The 22,123-nt window shown below is 38.1% G+C and overlaps 2 protein-coding genes across 4 annotated transcripts; both read right to left on the reverse strand.

Annotated features, from left to right (window-relative positions):
- Positions 1-43: 43 nt before the first annotated feature.
- On the reverse strand, positions 44-2,100 carry LOC145111151 (Mitochondrial substrate carrier family protein). Of its 2 annotated transcripts, none has more exons than XM_079047446.1 (6): positions 1,896-2,100; positions 1,607-1,768; positions 1,210-1,304; positions 800-1,130; positions 460-697; positions 44-385 (listed from the first exon to the last, which is right to left on the reverse strand). In XM_079047446.1, the coding sequence occupies exons 1-6, from the start codon at positions 1,923-1,925 to the stop codon at positions 135-137; spliced, it is 1,107 nt and encodes a 368-aa protein (XP_078903572.1). In that variant the 5' UTR covers positions 1,926-2,100; the 3' UTR covers positions 44-134. The 2 variants fall into 2 exon arrangements, with proteins under 2 accessions (XP_078903572.1, XP_078903571.1); XM_079047445.1 differs by having other exon boundaries at positions 1,607-1,771.
- Positions 2,101-5,143: 3,043 nt separating this feature from the next.
- Positions 5,144-8,977, reverse strand: LOC145117813 (Tetratricopeptide repeat (TPR)-like superfamily protein). 2 transcript variants are annotated; one of them, XM_079054141.1, is made up of 15 exons: positions 8,639-8,977; positions 8,455-8,507; positions 8,218-8,255; positions 8,029-8,119; positions 7,828-7,933; positions 7,670-7,740; positions 7,513-7,582; positions 7,139-7,201; positions 6,884-6,955; positions 6,687-6,788; positions 6,488-6,562; positions 6,248-6,337; positions 5,843-5,959; positions 5,590-5,646; positions 5,144-5,486 (listed from the first exon to the last, which is right to left on the reverse strand). In XM_079054141.1, the coding sequence occupies exons 1-15, from the start codon at positions 8,915-8,917 to the stop codon at positions 5,430-5,432; spliced, it is 1,341 nt and encodes a 446-aa protein (XP_078910267.1). In that variant the 5' UTR covers positions 8,918-8,977; the 3' UTR covers positions 5,144-5,429. The 2 variants fall into 2 exon arrangements, with proteins under 2 accessions (XP_078910267.1, XP_078910268.1); XM_079054142.1 differs by having other exon boundaries at positions 8,218-8,317; positions 8,639-8,655.
- Between the last annotated feature and the right edge of the window lie 13,146 nt (positions 8,978-22,123).

Below are 22,123 nucleotides of genomic sequence, written 5' to 3' on the forward strand. Positions count from 1 at the left end.
GACATAACTCGCTAATAAGCTCTAACCGACATTCAAACACACATATTTTAAGTGTTCTCTTCTTGATTAGAAAAAAAAAATAAAAGAGAACATTTTGGTACATCAGGTTAAAACTTGGTTAAATCAACATAATATTATTCTCGATGTTTGTCACCAAGCAATACGTCTTTCCAAGCTTCATAAAACATCCATGTGATACCAGATGATGGCATCACCTTCAAACAACTTGCACCCCATCCTCTATATAACCCAATCAACCCCTCTTCCCTCACCACTTCCGAAAGTGCAGCCGCCATGTGTGGTGGACACTTCCCTTGCAATGCTCCCACCATCAGCCTTTTTCTTGCAACCTCTAAAGGAAAACTTATAGTACTTGCAGTCAAACCTAGGACCAATCAAAACATTTAGTCAAACCTAGAACCAAACAAAATATCTAGTAACGGAAATAAAAACACAAACCTGAAAGAGCTCCTATAAGTAACATCTCCGGTCGGCTTAAGGATTTTTTGTTCTGAGCTGTGCAGTATGACTTCTTGATAGTGTCGTACATGAAATAGTAACAAGTGCTGTATGGCAGCATTCCAATTAACGTTGGAGAAAGACCCGAGTAAAAAGAACCAATCCCACCATTTTTATAGATTTTTGAAACTGCAATGCTCAAATTAGGGTATATATCCGGGCTTACAGTCAACCGATCCTGTGTATACAAGCAAAAAAAAATTATAAACATCAATATCTGATACCATTTGTATTGCTTTAGCACGCTTAACTACTGAGTTCTAATGGGTCCCTCAATTACCTTTAGGACTTCAAGAGGGTGGCAGACAAGGGTGCTGACAAATCCGGCAGCTGCACCACCAAGGGCAACCGGTGACAACCATGAGAGGGGAAAACTTAATTTAACATGACCAATCTGCACACTTGGATCTTCTTTGCTCCATTTCTCTTTTGCTGATGTCATTACTCGTTTCACACATTCAAATGTTCCGAGTTCGATTGCTTGTGTTGGAACAATTCGTATCATGTTGATTGCATTTCCAGCCCAAAGTCCTTGCCAACCTTGTTTTTCAATCACTTCCAAGAAACTACCAGATATCTTTCTCGATCCAACACCAACCACCATTCTCGTCCTGTATTAATCTCATGTAAATTTTCTGGGTTTTGTTTTTTTTTTTACTGTATCTAAGGATTTAAAGAGTGAAGACATGCCTGATGGTTTCAAGAGGAGCAAGAACAGCTTTAGTCATAGCACCTGCTAAAGCACCACTAAGAAATTCTCCTACTTCTCTTGTCCTTACGAATTTCTGAGCCAAAATTTAGATATTTAGATTCAATTTGTAAAAACAAATTGGTGCTAGCAAAACTAATCAAGAAGACGCGCATAGATGCTTTTAAAAAGTGATCGGAATGTGGTTCAAGAGACATGCAATCAAATCAGATATTACCGCGTTTCAACTTCAAAAACGAACATAATCATGAAAAGTAGCGTAATTCCAAATCAATTGGGAAAAAAACAAATCGAAGTGTAAGATCAGTGTGCATGCGTGATTTTGACAATAGCTAGTGTTGATCACCGAGATTTTGGGTAAAATAGAGTAAAACTTACAGTGATTGGTCGTCGAATATCGGGGAGTTTAAAATCAAACTGAAACGAATCGTCGTCCTTGGCGTGATGATGACCCAAGAAAACAAGGTCGAGGTTTTTATGGAGGTTCGGAGAGTCTAAGATCACTCCATAAACATCAGCCATTGTGCAAAAGCTCTTTCGCTGCTGGTCCATTGCAAAAAGAACAAAAAGAAAATAAAATAAAAAAAAGCGTTAGATTACAATAGGAAAGCAGATAGATATTTTCAGGCGTGAAAATTATGCTAAAAAGGGGGAGGAAAATATGTGCCTGGGGCTGGGATGGAGATTTTTGGGTCATTTTGTTAGGGTGGTGAGCCCCCCACCCTCCGTCGTCTGTGTAGATATTTTGGTTTCAGGTCGTCGTCGTCCGCCGTCCCGGTTTGAAAGAGATATTATTAGGTTATGGAGTCGTGTCGTATATTCCGTTAGCAGCCACCGACGTCAGTCTCGAAGTTATCATTTGTCAGTTTCAATTTTTGTAGCGAAAGGATTAGTGATGTTGTGGGCGCCGGGTTAGGGACTTAGGGTTATCGTTTTCGGCCCATATCAACCCATTTCGTTTTTCTACCCAAAAGGCCGAACCTCCTCAGCGACGTTACACTCTTCACATTTTGGACCCTTTTGGGCTACGTTGCGTACTTTGTTTACAGCGACTTTGCAGAGGAAAACCGATTACCGTAATCCGTAATGCACATTTGTTGATAGAGTTTTTAATTAAAAGGTAATTTAAAATAAATAAACTAATAAGAAAAATTAAAATGCTAGGAGATAAATTATACTCCTATGTTGCTTTTTTTTTTTCTACCAAAAAATTATTATTGAAAAGAAAATCTATGAAACTGATTTTATAACTTTTCATAAAAGTGATCTTAGTATCTTTTATCTTCGAAAGCAAAACAAAAAATATATCTAGGAATTGTTTAACTTTCTATAAAAAGCCATAAAACTTTGTTATAACTTAAATATTCATAAAGTCATTGGAAATTTGTTAACTTTCTTAAGAAGGCACTATTTATAATTCTAAGATGGCTTTTACGATATTTTAATAAATCTAAATGATTTTATTGAAAAAATAATTACTGGTTTTTTGAAAAAAAAAAAGTGAACAGTTGTAACACTTGCTTTTTTTTAAAAAATTATTTACAAATTGATTATAATTTATAATTATATACCTAATAATTGCAACTTCTTTATTTTAAAAATAAAAAAAGTAGTGCTCTTCATGAGTTTTAAATTAAAAAGGATGCCAAGGTAGTATTCTTAGAAAAGGGGTCAATGTGCATTTGATTACAATGCACCCAAATCGACATTATGATATATAGTTCATTCATGCATAGATTACAAAGTGTTCCCATACGAGGCATGCAAAGCGGTGGCCATACGCATGGGGGTGTTGAGGAGGGGCAAAGTAGACAGCTGTACATGGTCTAACTTTTTTTATTATATATTATATATATTTATTTATTTAAAAATAAAAACTTATAACAGCGATAAGAGCTATTTTTTTCTAGCTCGTGCTAGGCCTTTGAGGATATTTAATTCATCAGGACCGGCCATAGCCATTCGCTTGTTTATAAGGTAGCTAAAATAAGGAGTCTTTAGAACGACTTAAAGGGTGTGGCAAGTGAGGATTAAGGATAGGGTTGTTTCATAAGTGGATTTTGAAACCGTCCACTCAATGAATGCTAATATGTTATGGAATAATGTCGCCAACAGCCAAACACCATCAAAGAGGCGACCATAAGCACTCTGGTGTGTTGACGGTGAAGATAGGGGCGGCTCAACTAATTTTGGGGCTCTAAACAAACCAAAATTTTGGGGACCTTTGGCCTTTACTATACTCCTAAATTGTATTCACATACAAGTTCACTCTTTATGTTTTCTTCATGGACAATTTTAGTATGGTATAAAGGACTTTTCATGTTGTAATAACCTAAATCAACAAGCATTTGATAAAAAATTATATATGATTCTTATAATACCTAATATAACAAAAAGTACATAACAAACTTGTTAATAAAGGACTTTTCATTGAAAATTGTATTCACATACAAGTTCACTCTTTATGTTTTCTTCATGGACAATTTTAGTATGGTATAAAGGACTTTTCCTGTTGTAATAACCTAAATCAACAAGCATTTGATAAAAAATTATATATAATTCTTATAACACCTAATATAACAAATAGTACATAACAAACTTGTTAATAAAACCTATCATTCACTGTAAAGAACTTATGGTATTTAGGACTAGATAGCCCAATCACATAGCTATATTTTAATCAAATAAAATAATTGAGAGTGATCTGACTACGAATCAAATCACCCCTATATTGTGCTTTAATCAAATCACCCCTATATTGTGCTTTCTATAACATTGAGTATGCTCAAGGATGCATGGTTATTCTAGGTGAACAACTTGAAATCCTTAATTGATTCTTAAACTATTTCTCAAATCGTATCTTTTAAAGTTGTTATGCATCAAATTCTTATATAGTTTTCCATCACTATTGATGCCATAAAATAACTGAAAAGCAATGCAAAGACCCGTATTGAGTCATAAGATCCATAAATAAATTGTTATAATATGTGATTTTAGTTATATCCATTTCAATAAATGATAATCCATGTAGAAATCTTCTAATAGAGAATCGAGAATCGAGATAGAAGAATACTATAATAGATTAAGAAAAGAAAAACAATCTAACAGTAACAGAATACGAAAGTGAAACACATACCGATGAGGATTTGAATCGAGAATCAAGATAGAAGTTAGAAGAATAGGAGATGAATGTATATTGCATCGGATTGGGCCACTCGGAAATCAGAAACTGGTGAGATGAATGTGTCGCAATTATCAAAATCGGTAGAAGATTGTAACATCATTTCAGTTTTATGAGTGCAGCGACCGTTGATTTTATTCTTTCGCTTGATTTATATTGTGGTTACCGAATGACTAAACTTTTCGACTTTGGAGAATATAGGACCCTTTAGAATTAGTGGCCCTAAGCTCTAGCTTAAAAAACCTCTACATAAGGTCGGCCCTGAGGGAAGGCTATAGAGCAAAGAGAGTCTTAGTAGTGGAACAAGGAGGTCAAAAATAATGTTAAGGTAAACAAACTTGCTTTAAGGGGTTATTATTGAGTAGCAAGAATAAGGAAAGGGTTAGGGTGAAGGAAAGATATGAGGCTGAAACTGAGAAGCAAAAAGAAAACAAAATAGTGGATAAAGCAAAGTCTTTGGCTTATAAAGAGATTTACATGAGATGCAAAGGCTTTGGCTTATGAAGAGATTTACATGAGATTTGACACAAAAAGATGAAGGAAATGGTATCTACAAGCTCATGAAATCCAAAGAGGATGAAAAGAGGCATATGACCTGTAAGGTATATTAAAGACAACAAGGACCGAGTTCTAGTGAAATATGGGGATCACATGAGGAAATGATATAGTTACTTCCATTTTTATGTAATGGGACTTATCTGCTAGTTGAGGATGAAATGTGGAGGGCACAAAAATGCGATGAAAACATTCACTGCATGTTTCCTATATAAAGATTGAAGGTGAGGAAGTAAAGAGGAGACAAGGTCACATTACTTTGCATGATCTCCCCAATCAGCAACAATTAATGAATACATATTATTGTTTACTGCTAATCAAAAAATGACAAAGTACCCCATCATGGTAACACTATATAAGCAGCTGCCTCATGTTCAAGTCTTTATACTTTACAGAATCCACATAAGGCAACCTCAAGACTTGCACAACAGTTGTACTAAGCTAAAATGTGCCATCTAACCATTATTATCTCGAGTAGCGATCCACAATTGCCTTGGCTCCCTCTGGTGCAAAGAATCTAGCCTGTAAATAAAAACATTTACCAATCACTTGTGCGAAAAAATCTTCATGGTAAAATGATGTTTTATATCCTGTTCTTTTGTCATATTTAACAATCAATACTCACTTGTATAAACATTCTCTCCGCCTCTCCAAATTTTCCATTTGCTTTTAGAATAATTCCCTGCAGAGGTGTATATATAACAAAAGTCAAATCAATAAGAAATTTGAAATGACCAAGTAACAAAAGTCAACAGGCAACTTTAAATTATGTAACCATGTTCTCAGTTTTTTGTCATACTCGCAATATAACAAGTCACATTTTCAACCAAAAACATAGATAACTGAAACTTAAGACAGCATGGGGAAATGTTTTTGACCTTTGCTAAGTAACCCCGAAAATCATCCGGGTGGCTAGAGATGAGTTGATCATACACAGACACGGCATCGCTGACATGGCCCCAGTCTGAGTATGCTTTTCCAAGAAGTAATTCAATCTAAGAAAAAAGTAATTAGTTGTGCATAAATTCCAGTTACATGAAGATATATAGAATATTCCCCAAGCAATCTCCCTCTAATCATCTACTTAATTTAGCCAAAAGTACATGAATTCCAGTTCTCCATGGTATTTGTCTGAATATTCTTAGTTCAGCAATGGTTAAATTTCTACGTTGTCATAACATATACTATGACATATTGCTGATGAAAAAATATATATTTTGAAAGGTATGCATGGTGAAACTGTCATTTATGTGAAAATAAAGACTGGCAAAGTAGCAACTCACTTGAATAGGGTCAATTTGAGACTCTGTATCAGCCTGATTTGCCTTTTCTTTTTCCAAATTGTTGCGAGATGTCAGAAGGATCTGAACAGCCTATATATACAGTAAATATAACTTATTAACAACCTCAAAACAATTATGGTTAATGTGATCTAATCATTCAAGAATATTTTAGACACTTGATTAATAGCCAATCACTATACTTAATTACTTATACTATGTTCAAAAGTAGCAATGATTTACCTCATCAGGTTTCTTAGCAGCAAGCAATGCATTCGTGAGACCACGCAAAACATCAAAATCCATTTTATTCGACATCTGTTAGTCAATAGACAACAACTGTGGACAGTATTATGAATCTTCCATTCAATGTCATGAAAAAAAAACAAGCTAATGTCATCAAATATGTTTATAATGATACAACTTTTTAGGGCACACTGACCATAGCTGAACTTCTAAAGGCAGCAGCACTACCTTCATAGTCCTTCATTTCAAACTTTACTTCTCCAAGTAAACGGAATGCCTCAGGGTCGCTAGGTTTCATCTAACAACCAAATTGTAAATTATTACATAATCAGATGTACATAAATATAAAGGAATTTACTATTTAAATTGTGTACATGACTTAATAACACCAACCTTGGTCAGATCTTCAAGCATGGATGCCGCTTTGGTGTACTCTCCCAATTCTGTTAAGGTTACTGCTACTCCCTGCAAAACCACTTGGATAATAATACTTGGAAGTTGTCTCATGTGAAGAAGCAAGCAAATTATAAGAATGAAAAAAAAAATAGATATAAAACTAATATGAAAGTATCTAAATCGCAAGAAGCAAATTATAAGAATGAAACTAATGTATTTTCCAGCAGACTTTATTTTGAATTTTTGACTTACTTCACGAGCAACAGGATCATCTGGGGAGATTGTAAGTGTTGCCTCATATTGTTGTAGTCTTTCCTGCAACAAATTAAAATATATATATATATATATATATATATATATATATATATATATATATATTCAGAAATAGAATCTCTTACCATATGTATTAAGATATAAGTAGAATAGGGTTACATTAGATTGTAAAATGCTCGTTTACACATTTCATGTTTAGGTAATCATTTTGTATATAAATTGAGGCTTTAACCTCACTATCAAATGCACGAACCATTTTCCAGTATCTGATTAATTACAAAATGAAGCAACATTTGATTGTATATTATAATCAAATGAATAAAGCACACATAGCTTCCCAATATGAACTTTACCTGGAGTTTTTCTTTTTCTTCTGGTGACAATGTGTTCTTTGCTACAATAGCATCCTTGTTTGGATCGACACTGAAAAGCAAAATGCATATATATGTGGATTATGGATATGGATAGCAAGTAATTATAAATATATAGAAGCTAATTAAATTACCATACCTTCCAGAAGGGAGAAAATCTCCAAGAGCAAATACCAACCCAAAAACAACAACAGCAACCCCTACTCCAATCTATGTCATTCCATTTTAGATTAGTCAATAATAAATGGAAATCCATACATTTATAGAAAATGAATTAAATACTCATAAAGGTGTTACCTTAGTACCAAGTCCTATTTTGCTAGGCTCTGATGCAATTGGAGCATCATAATCAATTGTTCCATATACATTCTTCTCTTCAACTTTCTTTTGGTCTAATGCTGACCTAAGGTACAATGAAACCAAATAACTCTGTTTAAAAGGGAAAAAAATCTGTTAAAACTAAAGCATGTTTCACCATTGTTATGTAGAATGTCACACCTTCTGACTGCCTGAAGCCTTTCCTCAAACTCAAGATCAAAGGAAATCCCTTTCATTGTTTCATCCATACTGGAATTTGTTGCAGGTGCCTCTAAAGGAAAAATCATACACTTTGAAATAATGCAAGGTTTTGTGTTCATTTTAAGGGACACCAAATAATCATAGATGTTGTAGAATGAATTCACTTACGATTTCGTATAGACCCAGGTTGCTGGGATACTAATTTCCTGCAATGTTTAATAATTAATCATACCATAGTGAGTGGTCAAAGATTATTAACATGATGTACCTGAAAGGGTATACATACTTGGAACTTACAATAGGAATATCATAATATATGCTCAATGTATGAAAGAAGTATGTTTATCTGTCAATAAATCTAGCTAATTCTACTTATGGTGTGAAAGAATAAGAGTATTATACTACCTCTGGGGTGAAGCTGCACCCTTACCCCTATCCTTAGTTGAGGCCTTGCTTGCCTGAACAAGATATATGTAGGTTTCAGGTAATGAAAATCCTCGAGAAAACAAAAGGCATCATACAAAATTAAGGGAAACTGATTGCAAATCCACGTTTAGTGTGAGAAAAAAAAAAAAAAAAAAAGCTAGACCTTGTTCTTGGCTGGGGTTGGGGTAGTGGAGGAGGGTAAGGGGTCTTCTCTTTGCCCAAAACCTCGTCCGGAATCAGAATCGGAGCTGCCGCGGCATCTTATGCTGATAAGCGAACATCGACGCATAGCACCACCGAAGATGCCACGATTAGAAGAACGATGAGAAGCAGACAAACTGGAGGCTTGCCACTGATGATGATGCGTCGGCCTAATACCACAGACATATACATTTGTGAAGATCATGTCGCAATAACATGTAATAAACGATGTAGTCGACATTTTTGAGTTCTATCCTGTATCAGTAGTGATATGAACCAGAAGACTCGGACAACTTAAAAATGGATTTAGGGGTGATTGGGATTAAGGTTTTAGCTAGACAAATAAAATGTTAGCTGATAATATATAAAATTACATAAAAAGACATCTAAGAGTATGTGGTTCTATAATTAATTAACGGTTATATTTGGAAAATTTTAAGAAAGCTAATAAGCTATTTTTTGGCTTACCAAACACGACAACATAAACAAACTCAAAAAATAAGCTAGTTGTGACGCGTCAAACACAGCCTAACTGGGATTGCTAAAATCCCTTGTTAGTTTATTGGTGTTTTTAAAAACAAGTTAAAAAGGTTGTTGGTGATATTTAAGGGATTATTTTTCGAGTTTGTTTTTTATAAACTTATTTTTTCTAGCTTATTTTTCATAAGATCATATTATTTTCTTAGGGGTTGTTTGTTTTTTTGTGAAGATCTGCTCAACCACTTTTCTCTGCGCCGCGCAGACATATGTCATCGCAGAGTGTTTGTTTTTCGAAAGTGCGCAGATCAAAAAACGTCTGCATGAGGTCTTCCTGGCGCAGACATGGGTCACTGTCTTCAAAGGTCTTCACGCTTCATTTTAACCTTAACCAAAAAAAAATGTCGTCTATCTTTTTTTCCTTTCTCCGCCGCCTATCTTTTTTGCTGAAAATGTTTTTTTTATGTTTATGACATGAAATTAAGTTTGAAAAATCAGTGTATTTCAGTACCTGCAGACGTTAAAAAACAAACAGACTTCTTATTGCGGACTGCAGACATTTGGTCCACCTCTTCTGCTGCAGAGGCTTGCAGATATGGTCAGCAGACTGCGGACATTTTGGATTCAGAAAAACAAACACCACCTTAGTATAAGTCACAATAAACTCTTAAGTTGGAAAATAAATCAGAAAAAATGGTCTTATAAAAATAAGCTCGAAAAATAAGTCCTTAATAAGCTTAGCCAAACACCCTCTAACTTTATATAATAAATAAATAAATAAATAAACTTTTTAAAAATTCGGAAGCTTTTTAAAAATATGTAGAGTTTTTGGCAATGTAGCACAACAAAGTTTAACCATTTTACACATTTAGTCATTCAAGTTTTTTTGTGTCTAATAGACCATTAAAGTTGAATTTTACCTATTAATTACATTATTATATGACTTGATACAGGAACAACCGGTTACTTGAATGACTAAATGTGTAAATTTGTCAAACTTTGTTGTGTTACAGTGTCAAAAACCTTATATGGGGTTTGTAACATCCTAAAATTCATGACCAAAAGTTTTATTTTTTAATTACGTAATTATAAAAACCAGTAGTCTGGAACATCAATAGTGTCAATCCATATCAAAACCAATATGTCAATTAACCAAAACATGTCATAGAAAATATTATCAGAGTACAACTCCCAAAGATCTCATATGCGGAAAATCATAGTGTGATGCGTTACGATCATGCCGACTCCTTTCCTTTTGAAGAAGAAGTACTTGAAACCAAATTTGAAAACCGTAAGCACGAAGTTTAGTGAGTTTCCCCATCATACCACATACCATACAATAAACATACTGTCAGGCATATCCGGGTGTTGGCCTACCCCTTCGGTCTCTTTCAACCAGTAACCACCTAGCATATCTGGGTGTTGGCTTATCCCTTCGGTCTCTTTCAACCGGTAACCGCCTAGGATATCTGGGTGCTAGCCTACCCCTTCGGTCTCTTTCAACCGGTAACCGCCTAGCATATCTGGGTGCTAGCCTACCCCTTCGGTCTCTTTCAACCGATAACTGCCTAGCATATCTAGGTGCTAGCATACCCCTTCGGTCTCTTTCAACCGATAACTGCCTAACATATCTGGGTGTTGGCCTACCCCTTCGGTCTCTTTCAACCGGTTACGGGGACTATTTCACCCTACCACTACCATATAATATCCTAGCATATAAACACATAAATCACATACTACCTAGCATATCTAGGTGTTGGCCTACCCATTTGGTCTTTTCGACCGGTTACGGGGTCTATTTCACCCCTACAACTACCACGTAACAACATAGCATACAAGCACATAAATCTCAACATATAGTGGCATACCAGACAATTATCACAATGACAATCATCTCTATTGTAAACAACTACTAGTGGGTCGGCATTGGTGCCTTCGACCCACTCATACCGGGAAGGTAACTCACCTCACACTGCTGAAGTTCATCGCAAGAAATCCTTAGTTGTTGCCCTGGCAACTCCTCGAGCTATCCGAAGTCGAAGTCTCAATGGCCTGACTCCCTGCCAGGTCTGCCACCAAACGATCCTCATAGAGTCTCGCACCACACAAATTGCTTCCAATCCCTGATCACATTGTTATCTCGGACGGAGCAAAATCACTGACCATATACCGAGCGGGAACACTCATACTCGACAGAAGGCTCAGATAATCCTTCGAGTAACATATTCATCCCTGCAAAGGTTAGACTCAAACGAGAGCTGAGCAACAAGGTCAAATCCTTTACTCTGAGATTATTCAATCCCGTTGTGAGTGACTTAGCATTATCCAAGCAATTAGTTACCCATCCATACATGAAATCCTAAAACACTAATACTGCCAAGCATATCTGGGTGCTGGCCTCCCCTCCGGTCTATTTCGACCGGATACTGTTGAGCATATATGGGTGCTCGACCTCCCCTTCGGTCTATTTCAACCGGATACTACCGAGCATATCTAGGTGCTCAACATACCCCTGATAGGTTTTATACACAAGAACTTTCCTATGTACTCATGCAAACCCTAATGCTTGGATCTAGATTTCTCTATTGTACATGCAATTGAATCCAAGACTTACAAACCCTAATCTAGCATACATATTTTAATCATATTGAAATACTACCATATCTGAAAGTTTACCTCTTGGAAAACCTCTTGAATCTTCTTCTTCTTGAGCTTAGAGTCACAAGTGTAACTCCTCTAATGGCTTACAAACACCACAAGCAAGAAGGCAATTATGAGAGAGGGGGGAGAATGCTAAAATCGGCCCTAGGGTTTCTCTTGGAAGCAAGTGTCCGAAAATTGCAAGCAAGGGTCTCTATTTATATTGTAGGCTGCTAGGGTTTCAGTCTAAACCCTAATGAACAACTTAGCCACCAAGCAGCCCAAGGAACCTTCTGGAATAAGGCCTTGGACAAAAATATGATGATCCTTCATCATAATTGCGTTCCCCCTTAGTCCATTAGGTTTCCCAGCCTAAAACTTAACTATTACACATTTGACAGTTTAAGCCCCTTTATTTAATTAATCTCTTTTAGTCTCAAAATTAATTCCTAATTAATTTATGACTAATACTAATTAAATATGATTTCTCCTTTAATATATTATTCTTATAATATATTAATAAACCATAATATCCTCTCTCTCTCTCTCCATAAATTACCTTGTCTAGTTGCTTTGATGAAGGCAACCCAAAAGGACCATGCTCAACCGGGTCAAGTACATACCAAATATAGTTACGAGCTTAGACACTAATCTAACAGTCTCCCACTTGGATAAGTCTAGTAACTATATCTCACATACGACTTCACGATCCGGTTAGCAATCGTAGCTCTTATACGCTTCTATCAACTCTGATCAAAACTTGTCCTTCAGATAAGGGATCGTATAATCCTCTGTTCTAGATATCATGCCGACAATACTTATTGTCCAGCATTTTGTTTCTCGATCTCTGATTTGTTCGACATAGAATTCAGTTGAACACATCAACCTCATCCTGACGGGGCCCGACACATAAGTCAAACCAAATCATCGAGTGGCCAAGATATCGCTTTTATCCTCTTAGAATAAAAGGAATAGATAAACTTCAACTTATATGCTTTTATTATGGACTAGCTAAGTTACACACAATAATACGTTTTATAACATCAAGTTACTGATGCGTTTTCGTATTATCAATGCATAATCAACGAGCAAACAATAACCATATCTCTAGGTTTAAAGATTATATGATATTATCATCTTGCGATCACTCGTGATAACTTTCATGAAGTGATACTAGCAAGTGCGGGTTTATTCCAATGCTCAAATCATATTTCATAAGCACTCATAAACTTTGTAGCAAACCTTTGCTATGTCTAAAACCTTTTAGACAATCTACAAACAAATTCATGACAATCTTCTTTCATATCTACTTCCAACATATGAGCGATTGTGGACCGTTCGAATAATATTATTATTCAGGAAGTCAAAACATGCAAAATAGAAACAATAGATAAATAATCAACACAAGATAGTAACCTTTCTTATAAATAACACACCTTTATTTAATCATCAAATGTTGAATACAAAATTATCCATTACAAGTTTCCTACCTATCTAATCTAAACTAATATCGTCCTTTAGCCCAATGCTCCTAGCGTGCTGCAAATGCTTGACCCTACTCAGTCCCTTCGTAAGGGGATCTGCTGGGTTATTTTCTGACGATACCCTCTTCACAACGAGGAGTCCCTCTTCTACCCGATGTCTAATAAAATGGTATTTTCTGTCGATATGTCGAGATCTGCCATGATCCTTTGGTTCCTTGGTTAAGGCAACCGCTCCTTCATTATCACAGAAAAATTCCATGGGCTCCTTTATGGATGGCATAACTCCAAGGTCTCCAATGAAGTTCTTCAACCATATAGCCTCCTTTGACGCCTCGCTTGCCGCAATGTACTCTGATTCGCACGTTGAATCAGCTACGGTCTCTTGCTTGGAACTTTTCCAAGTCACTACTCCTCCGTTCAGGGTAAAGACCCAGCCCGAGTGCGATCGGTAATTATCCCGATCCGTCTGAAAACTAGCATCACTGTACCCTTGTACCCTTAAGTCATCACTCCCACCGAGGACTAGAAACCATTCCTTGGTCCTTCGTAGGTACTTAAGAATATTCTTGACAGCAATCCAATGTGCTCTACCAGGGTTCCCTTGATATCTGCTGACCATGCTTAAAGCGAAGGCCACATCAGGGCGAGTACAGGTCATAGCGTACATAATCGAGCCAACTGCGGAAGTGTAAGGTACTCGGCTTATATCAGCTATCTTTGCCTCTGTACTCGGGCTCTGAGTCTTACTCAGTTTGGTATTGCATTGAATCGGCAACTCCCCTTTCTTGGAATTTTCCATACTAAAACGCTTTAGTACCTTTTCCAAGTATGTATCCTGACTGAGTCCTATTAGTCTCTTACTTCTGTTTCTCACTATCCTTATTCCCAGAATATATGCAGCCTCTCCGAGGTCCTTCATAGCGAAACACTTCCCAAGCCAGGACTTGACCTCCTGTAAGGTTGGGATGTCGTTTCCTATGAGTAGTATGTCATCGACATACAATACGAGGAAGCTCACTATACTCCCACTGGCCTTGACATACACACATGACTCATCTTCGCTTCGCAGAAAACCAAACTCTTTGACCTTCTCGTCAAAACAAAGATTCCATCTGCGAGACGTTTGCTTTAATCCATAAATGGATTTCTCAAGCTTGCACACTCTATTGGGATGCTTCGCATCGACAAAACCCTCTGGCTGATTCATGTAAACATCCTCAGCCAACTTCCCATTAAGGAAAACGGTTTTAACGTCCATCTGTCATATTTCATAGTCATGAAATGCAGCTATTGCAAGCATTACCCTAATAGACTTTATCTTAGCAACTGGCGAGAAGGTCTCATCATAGTCAACTCCAAGAGTTTGAGTAAAGCCCTTCGCGACCAGTCGCGCTTTATAAGTGTGCACCTTCCCATCCATGTCCGTCTTCTTCTTGAAGATCCACTTGCACCCGACTGTCTTACGACCCGGTACATTATCAACCAAATTCCAAACTTGGTTGTCATAAATGGACTGAATCTGGCTGTCCATTGCCTCATTCCATTTAGCAGACTCCGGGCCTACCATGGCTTCCTTGTAGCTATTAGGTTCATCCAGATTTATTAGTGTACTATCACTAATAAACGTATCCCCTTCAGTAGTAATATGGAAACCATACAACTGGGGTGGAACACTAACTCTACTCGAACGTCTAAGAGGTAAGGACTGGTCAATTGGTTCAACAGGAGCTTCCTCCTCAGGTTGAACGCCAATATCAGAGGTTCCTTCATCTCCTGACTCTTGAAGCTCTTCAAGGTCAATCTGACTCCCACTGTCTCCTTGACTTATGAGTTCTCTCTCTCTAAAAACCCTTCTCCTAGCAACAAAGACAACACTGTCACTTGGTCTATAGAAGAGATAGCCAAAAGACTTCTGTGGATAGCCGATGAAATAACACTTCTCACTATGAGGTTTTCGTTTGTCGTGAGTCTCTCGTCTTACGAAAGCTTCACAACCCCAAACCTTGATATGTGTTAACGAGGGAGCTTTCCATGTCCACATCTCGTGAGGTGTTTTGGCAACCTTCTTGGTGGGAACTAAGTTAAGGATATGGGCGGCAGTCTCTAAGGCATACCCCCAGAATGAGATTGATAACAAAGCACGACTCATCATAGAACGAACCATGTCCAACAAGGTTCGATTACGTCTCTCAGCCACACCATTCAATTGTGGCGTTCTAGGAGGCGTCAATTGCGAAACTATTCCGCATTCTTTCAGATAGTCGTGAAACTCAAGACTTAGGTACTCTCCCCCTCGATCAGATCGAAGCATCTTGATTTTCCTGCCCAACTGATTCTCTACTTCATTCTTAAACTCTTTGAACTTTTCAATGGTTTCTGACTTTTGCTTGATTAAGTAGATATATCCATATCTGCTATAATCATCTGTAAAAGTCACGTAGAAGCGACAAGCGTCCCTTGTGGTGGATCTAAAGGGTCCACATACATCAGTATGTATGAGATCCAATACACCCTCACCCCTTTCACATGTGCCAGTAAAGGGTGACTTGGTCATCTTCCCAAGTAAACAAGACTCACACACGTCATCATCCCTAAGGTCGAATGACTCCAAGACTCCATCCTTTTGGAGTTGGGCTATACGTTTCTTGTTAACATGGCCAAGGCGACAATGCCACAAGCATGCCGTGTCCAAATTATTGGACGAATCAATATTGAAGACATCATTTCCTAAATTATCTACAATCAATACAGATTCATAAATCCCATTACAAGGTAATGCATTGAAATAAAAAACACCATTCAAATAAGCATTAATAGAACCATTGCTATTATCAAATGAATATCTGAAACCTTGTCTAAATAATCCATGAAAAGAAATGATGTTCCTTGCCATATCTAGCGAATAGCAACAATTATTTAAATCTAACCCTAACCCATTACTCAACACTAAGGAATAAACTCCGATCTTGGTGACTGGAGAGGACCTCTTGTTTCCCATGATCAAGTTTATTCTTCCATGCTCCACTTCCCTACTTTCTCTTAGCCCCTGCAAATCAGAACAAATGTAGTAACCACATCCAGTATCAAGGACCCATGAAGTAGCAAGTTATGAGTTATTAGATTTAATTAAATACATACCTGTAAAGGTGGGCTTTATCTTCCCATCCTTAATATCTTGTAGATATTTAGGGCAGCTTCGTTTCCAGTGGCCCTTCTGGTGGCAGTAGAAGCACTCTGCTTCCTTGGGGTCAGAATATGGCTTAACAGAACCTGCTTTGGTCCCACTTGAAGAGGAACCATCATGGGTCTTACCCTTTTGGTGGCTCTTAGAAGGAGCCTTCCTCTTTTTACCCTTTCCTTGACCAATTGTCAACACAGGAGCAGCCACAGTAGAGGATGATGCAATAGATTTGTCCTTGAGGTTGCTCTCAGCAGTCCTCAGGAGCCCTTGAAGTTTACTCAGGGTGACTTCTTCCTTGTTCATGTGGTAGGTCATTCTGACCTGGTTGTAGCAGGAAGGCAAGGAGTGGAGGATGATGTCGATAGCCAAATCCTCATCAAACTTAACATTAAGTTTGAGAAGACGATCAACATATCTTTGCATCTTCTGCAAATGAGCGGTTAGGGATTCTCCACTCCCCATCCTAGCGGTGATCATGTTAGTAATGATCTCATAGCGCTCTTGCCTCGCGCTTTGGTGGTACCTGTCCAGCAAATCTTGATGCATCTCATATGGATACATGTCCTCATAGGACTTTTGGAGTTCGAGGTTCATGGTGGCCAGCATGATGCAATGAACTTTCGTAGCATCACGCTCGTGGGCCTCAAAGGCGGCCAACTCTTCAGGAGTAGCAACTTCTGGGTTGATCTTTTCTAGTTTCTCATCGAGGACATATTCTTTGTCCTCGTAGTGTGTGATCATGCGAATGTATCTCATCCACTCGTTGAAATTCGACCCATCAAATGTCACCTTTTGACATAGGTTCATTAGTGAGAATGACCCAGAAGCGTTGTTGTTTGCGTTTGCGTTAGACATCTGAAATAGAAAGGAACAAAGTTTGATTAGAAATGAATCCCCAATTAAACACCCAAATGAGAAATTAGGGCTAGTATCCAACAACATTATTTATAATTTAGAAAAGGGATGCCGTAATCTAAAAGTAAATAATTTGAAGGTAAGTGAATGACGATTCACTAATTTTCACCATGAAAAATGAAAAGGAGATTAAGTTTTAAATGCATTTGAAAACTCCTAGATTTCTTTTGAGATTCATTGAACATTTCAATGGCATGTTTAAATCTCGATATGCACTTCAAATTTGCGACTGGGATGCCGAGGATCGCAAACAAGTTGTGAATAACCATGCGAATCAATATGGTGCACTCAATGTCTTTATCACCTAATCAATGTGCCGGTTAACCACACACGCTCCATTGATCTATGATAAACATCGAGCCACCCTTCGCCACCAATGTCAATCCCAAATTAGTGTGCCGGTAAGCCACGCACGCTCCACTAACGTTTGACAAGGTTACAAAGTGTAATTCCATGGAATAGCATCAATTTTCACATTTTACCCTAAAGTAACTAAGATTGGGAATTTGTAAAAAACATTGTAGTTACTTTGCAATATTCATTATACTTATAATGAGGAATTAAAGGCCCTATCCTATCCGTTCGACTAACGACCCTCCACCAATCAAGGAAGCGGTAGGTGTGAGTGTACACCCATTAAGCGCCATTTTATAGACAGCAACCTTATACCCCCCTTATAGACTGGCTTCGTGAATGAGGCCTACTAGCGATAAGACTAGCTTATTCTTATATATATATATATATATATATATATATATATATATATATATATATTAATCTTGTAATAAATAAAGTATAAGATTGAATTTTAAACTTGTAAAATTCTAAGGGTTGAAATTTAATTTTTTTTCAAAATTAAACTTTTAATCAAAAATTAAATTTCAAAATTTGAGGGCAAGTTTTGAACTTTTCAAAACACAAGGGATCAAATAACAAATAATACAAATTAAACAATTAATTTTATGATTATCTATATTTGACCTAATCCAATTTTATTCACAAGATAATTACCAAATAATTTAAACAATCAATATTTATCATATAAAGGAACAATTATTTAAAAGATTTGATATTATCTTTTGTTTTTGTAAGGATAATCATTTAAATACAATAAAATTTGGATTTTATCATTAAAAAACGGTTTTGGCATTTATCATTAAGCAAAACAGCAAGAAATCCCGAGATATCCTCTGCCTGACTCCCAGACTCGCCGAGTCACTACCTGAACTCGCCGAGTTGGGCAAACTCGCCGAGTCCAGATACTGACTTGCCGAGTTGGGTCGGGCAGAGGCTAGAAAAACGATTTTCAGCAAAAACTTGACAATTACATCACATACAACAGAAACCAATCAAGGCTCAACATACCCCTGATAGGTTTTATACACAAGAACTTTCCTATGTGCTCATGCAAACCCTAATGCTTGGATCTAGATTTCTCTATTGTACATGCAATTGAATCCAAGACTTACAAACCCTAATCTAGCATACATATTTTAATCATATTGAAATACTACCAGATCTGAAAGTTTACCTCTTGGAAAACCTCTTGAATCTTCTTCTTCTTGAGCTTAGAGTCACAAGTGTAACTCCTCTAATGGCTTACAAACACCACAAGCAAGAAGGCAATTATGAGAGAGGGGGGAGAATGCTAAAATCGGCCCTAGGGTTTCTCTTGGAAGCAAGTGTCCGAAAATTGCAAGCAAGGGTCCCTATTTAGACTGTAGGCTGCTAGGGTTTCAGTCTAAACCCTAATGGATAGCTTAGCCACCAAGCAGCCCAAGGAACCTTCTGGAATAAGGCCTTGGACGAAAATATGATGATCCTTCATCATAATTCCGTCCCCCCTTAGTCCATTAGGTTTTCCAGCCCAAAACTTAACTATCACACATTTGACAGTTTAATCCCCTTTATTTAATTAATCTCTTTTAGTCACAAAATTAATTCCTAATTAATTTATGACTAATAATAATTAAATATGATTTCTCCTTTAATATATTATTCTTATAATATATTAATAAACCATAATATCCTCTCTACGGCCACAATGCCGGCCCACCAGTAGGAGTTGTATGTTGGATGATTGTCTTTGTGATATCATATAGGTTTGCTACTACCTGATATGTTATGTGCTAGTATGATATGATTTTACATGCTAGTAGCAGTAGGGGAGATAGTCCCTAGGATTTCCGGTTGACAGGACCGAAGGGGTAGGCCGATACCCAGATATGTTAGGCAGTATGTGATTTATGTTTATATGCTAGGGTTTTATGTGGTAGTGGTAGGGGTGAAATAGTCCCCAGTATCCGGTCGAGAGGACCGAAGGGGAGGCCAGCACCCAGATATGCTAGGCAGTATCCGGTCGAGAGGACCGAAGGGGAGGCCAGCACCCAGATATGCTAGGCAGTATCCGGTCGAGAGGACCGAAGGTGTAGGTCGGGCACCCAGATATGCCTGACAGTATATGTATGTTATATGATTGTATGGTATGTGGTATGATGGGGAACTCACTAAGCTTCGTGCTTATAGTTTTCAGTTTTGGTTTTAGGTACTCGTTTTCAAAGTAAAGGAGTCGGATTGATCGCAGTGCATCACACTATGTTTTCCGCACAAGAGATCTTTGGGATTACACTCTGATATGGTTTTGTGATAACATGTTTTGATTACTGACACTTTGGTTTGACACGAGATATTGTTATGAATGTTTTTATACTGATGGTTTTATGTAATAACTTATTTAAAAATGAAATTTTTGGCCTTGAATTTTGGGATGTTACAAGTTGGTATCAGAGCCTTGGTTTGAGGGATTCGGGCACACTTTTGGGTGTCTCTGAACTCAAACTAAGGAAGTGGTATAAAGTTTTCAAGAGAAAAACCATGTTTACGAAAGGATTTTGAGAAAAGAAAACAATTTTAGAAAAGTATAGAGAAAAGAGTTTTAGAAAAAGCGAAAAGAATTTTGAAAAGAAAAAAAAAGGGTGTGGTGCATGTAATCAGCCGAGCTCAAGTAAGTACTCCCAAATTACCCATACAAGTTTATGTTATGATTATCAGTTTCAGTCTCAGTAGAACAGCATGCTAGAATAGGACTAAGGGTCTAGGGGGATGCCTTATGTGCCTGCTATATGTGTTCCAGTTTTATGAGAATTGCATGCTAGTATTGAGTAGACACTAGTAGGATAGCTTGTTTAGGTTATGCCTGATAGTATGAGCTTAACGTTGTATGCTAGTACAATTTCTTCTTATGAGGATAGAATTGCTTGAGTAGTTTCTTGTGTCTGAATGCTGCTTGCTTTGTGCTTTGTGGGACTCTGAGTGATGGGAGTTAGCCATTAGGTGAATACGTCACATCACATGTGATCAGGGTTGAATAATCTCAGAGTGCTAGATTTGGCCCTATTGCGCAGCTCTCGTCTGAGTCTAACTGTTGTAGGGACGAGTCTTTTACTCGAAGGATTATCTGAGCCTCTTCACATGTGATGGTATTCGGGTGATGACTAATTGGCATTACAAGGAGGCCTTCAGCAGCTGAGGACTGGTTTGGGTAGAGTCATAGATTTCCCTAGGGCAAGCCTAGGATGAGAGTAGCAGAGAGCAGTAGCAGTAGAAGGGACTTGGCGGAGTCAAGGCAGTTCTTGAGGAAAGTACGGATAGATGTGGAAGGTAGTAGGGGCCCATACTACTGAAAGTAGAGGATCTGTACTCGATTCAAGAGGGGCCAAGACGAAACCAGGGAAATTGTAGAGTATGTGTGAGATCCCTCAGCAGCGATGAGCATTCTGACAGTTAGTGTGATATGTTTTCAGCATGGTGACGTTGCGCGAGATACCAGTTGGCAGTTCAGGTGCCGGGGAGGGATCTGGCTCTGGCTCTGGAGTCGGGCAGCTTGATGGTCTGATGAGAGAGTTTATTTCAGCAGAAATTATGCGCAACATCATTGATCAGACTCCTGTGATCTTCGGTTCGGTCAAGGAGGCCGTTGTGGAGCTTTTGGATAGCCGCCTCGGGGCCTTTCGGGCCGAGATTGTAGCAGAGCAGGTGGGGACTCATCTGGAGCTCGAAGCTTGTGGACCTCTGGGATCCTTCTGGAAGGAGGATCCTACCCCTAGCTTTTGTAGCTTGGGGTAAAAAGTGAATGGTGCACCATGTTTTCAGGGGAGTCAATTACAGGATTGGATTGCTGCAGAGGTTTCGCGGGCCCTCCGCGAAGAGTTATCAGACACCATTGGGTGTGTCACCGACAGAGTGGTCGCCGGGATTGAAAGGCGGACCTCAGCTATCCAGGCGATGGGTGAAATGGTCGTTGTGACCCGGGAACAGGAGATTGGTTCAGATAGTCAGCGGAGGAAGAGGAAGCGGTCTTCCGGTCTAGTTCGGCAAGATGGGCAGATGGAAACCGACGTAGTTGGTGTCAGGGACCCGCAGGGTCGAGATGGTTGCACGAGGAAGGAGGGAGCACGGGATGACGTGTGCAGCAAGTCTAAGTGCGGCAGATGCGGATGGAAGGGTCATAGACGCCAAGACTGTACAATAGAAGTAGAGTTATGTCATCGCTGCCATCAGCCTGGCCATGTCAGGGCAAATTGCCCCGCTCAACGGATGGGGCAGCCTCAGTATCATCGCAGGCCTCGGAAGGAAGGAGGATTCGGGGGTTCTTTAGAGTAGGCTGCGGGTATGAATCTTCCTCTCTATCAGCTTATGTTATGATTTTATTGTTATGGTTCTGCATCAGTAAGGATAATGATATTTCGGA

Source organism: Lactuca virosa, chromosome 5 (assembly GCF_052849685.1).
Source record: "Lactuca virosa cultivar CGN04683 chromosome 5, Lactuca_virosa_CGN04683_v6, whole genome shotgun sequence".
In the NCBI taxonomy this organism is placed as follows: Eukaryota; Viridiplantae; Streptophyta; class Magnoliopsida; order Asterales; family Asteraceae; genus Lactuca; species Lactuca virosa.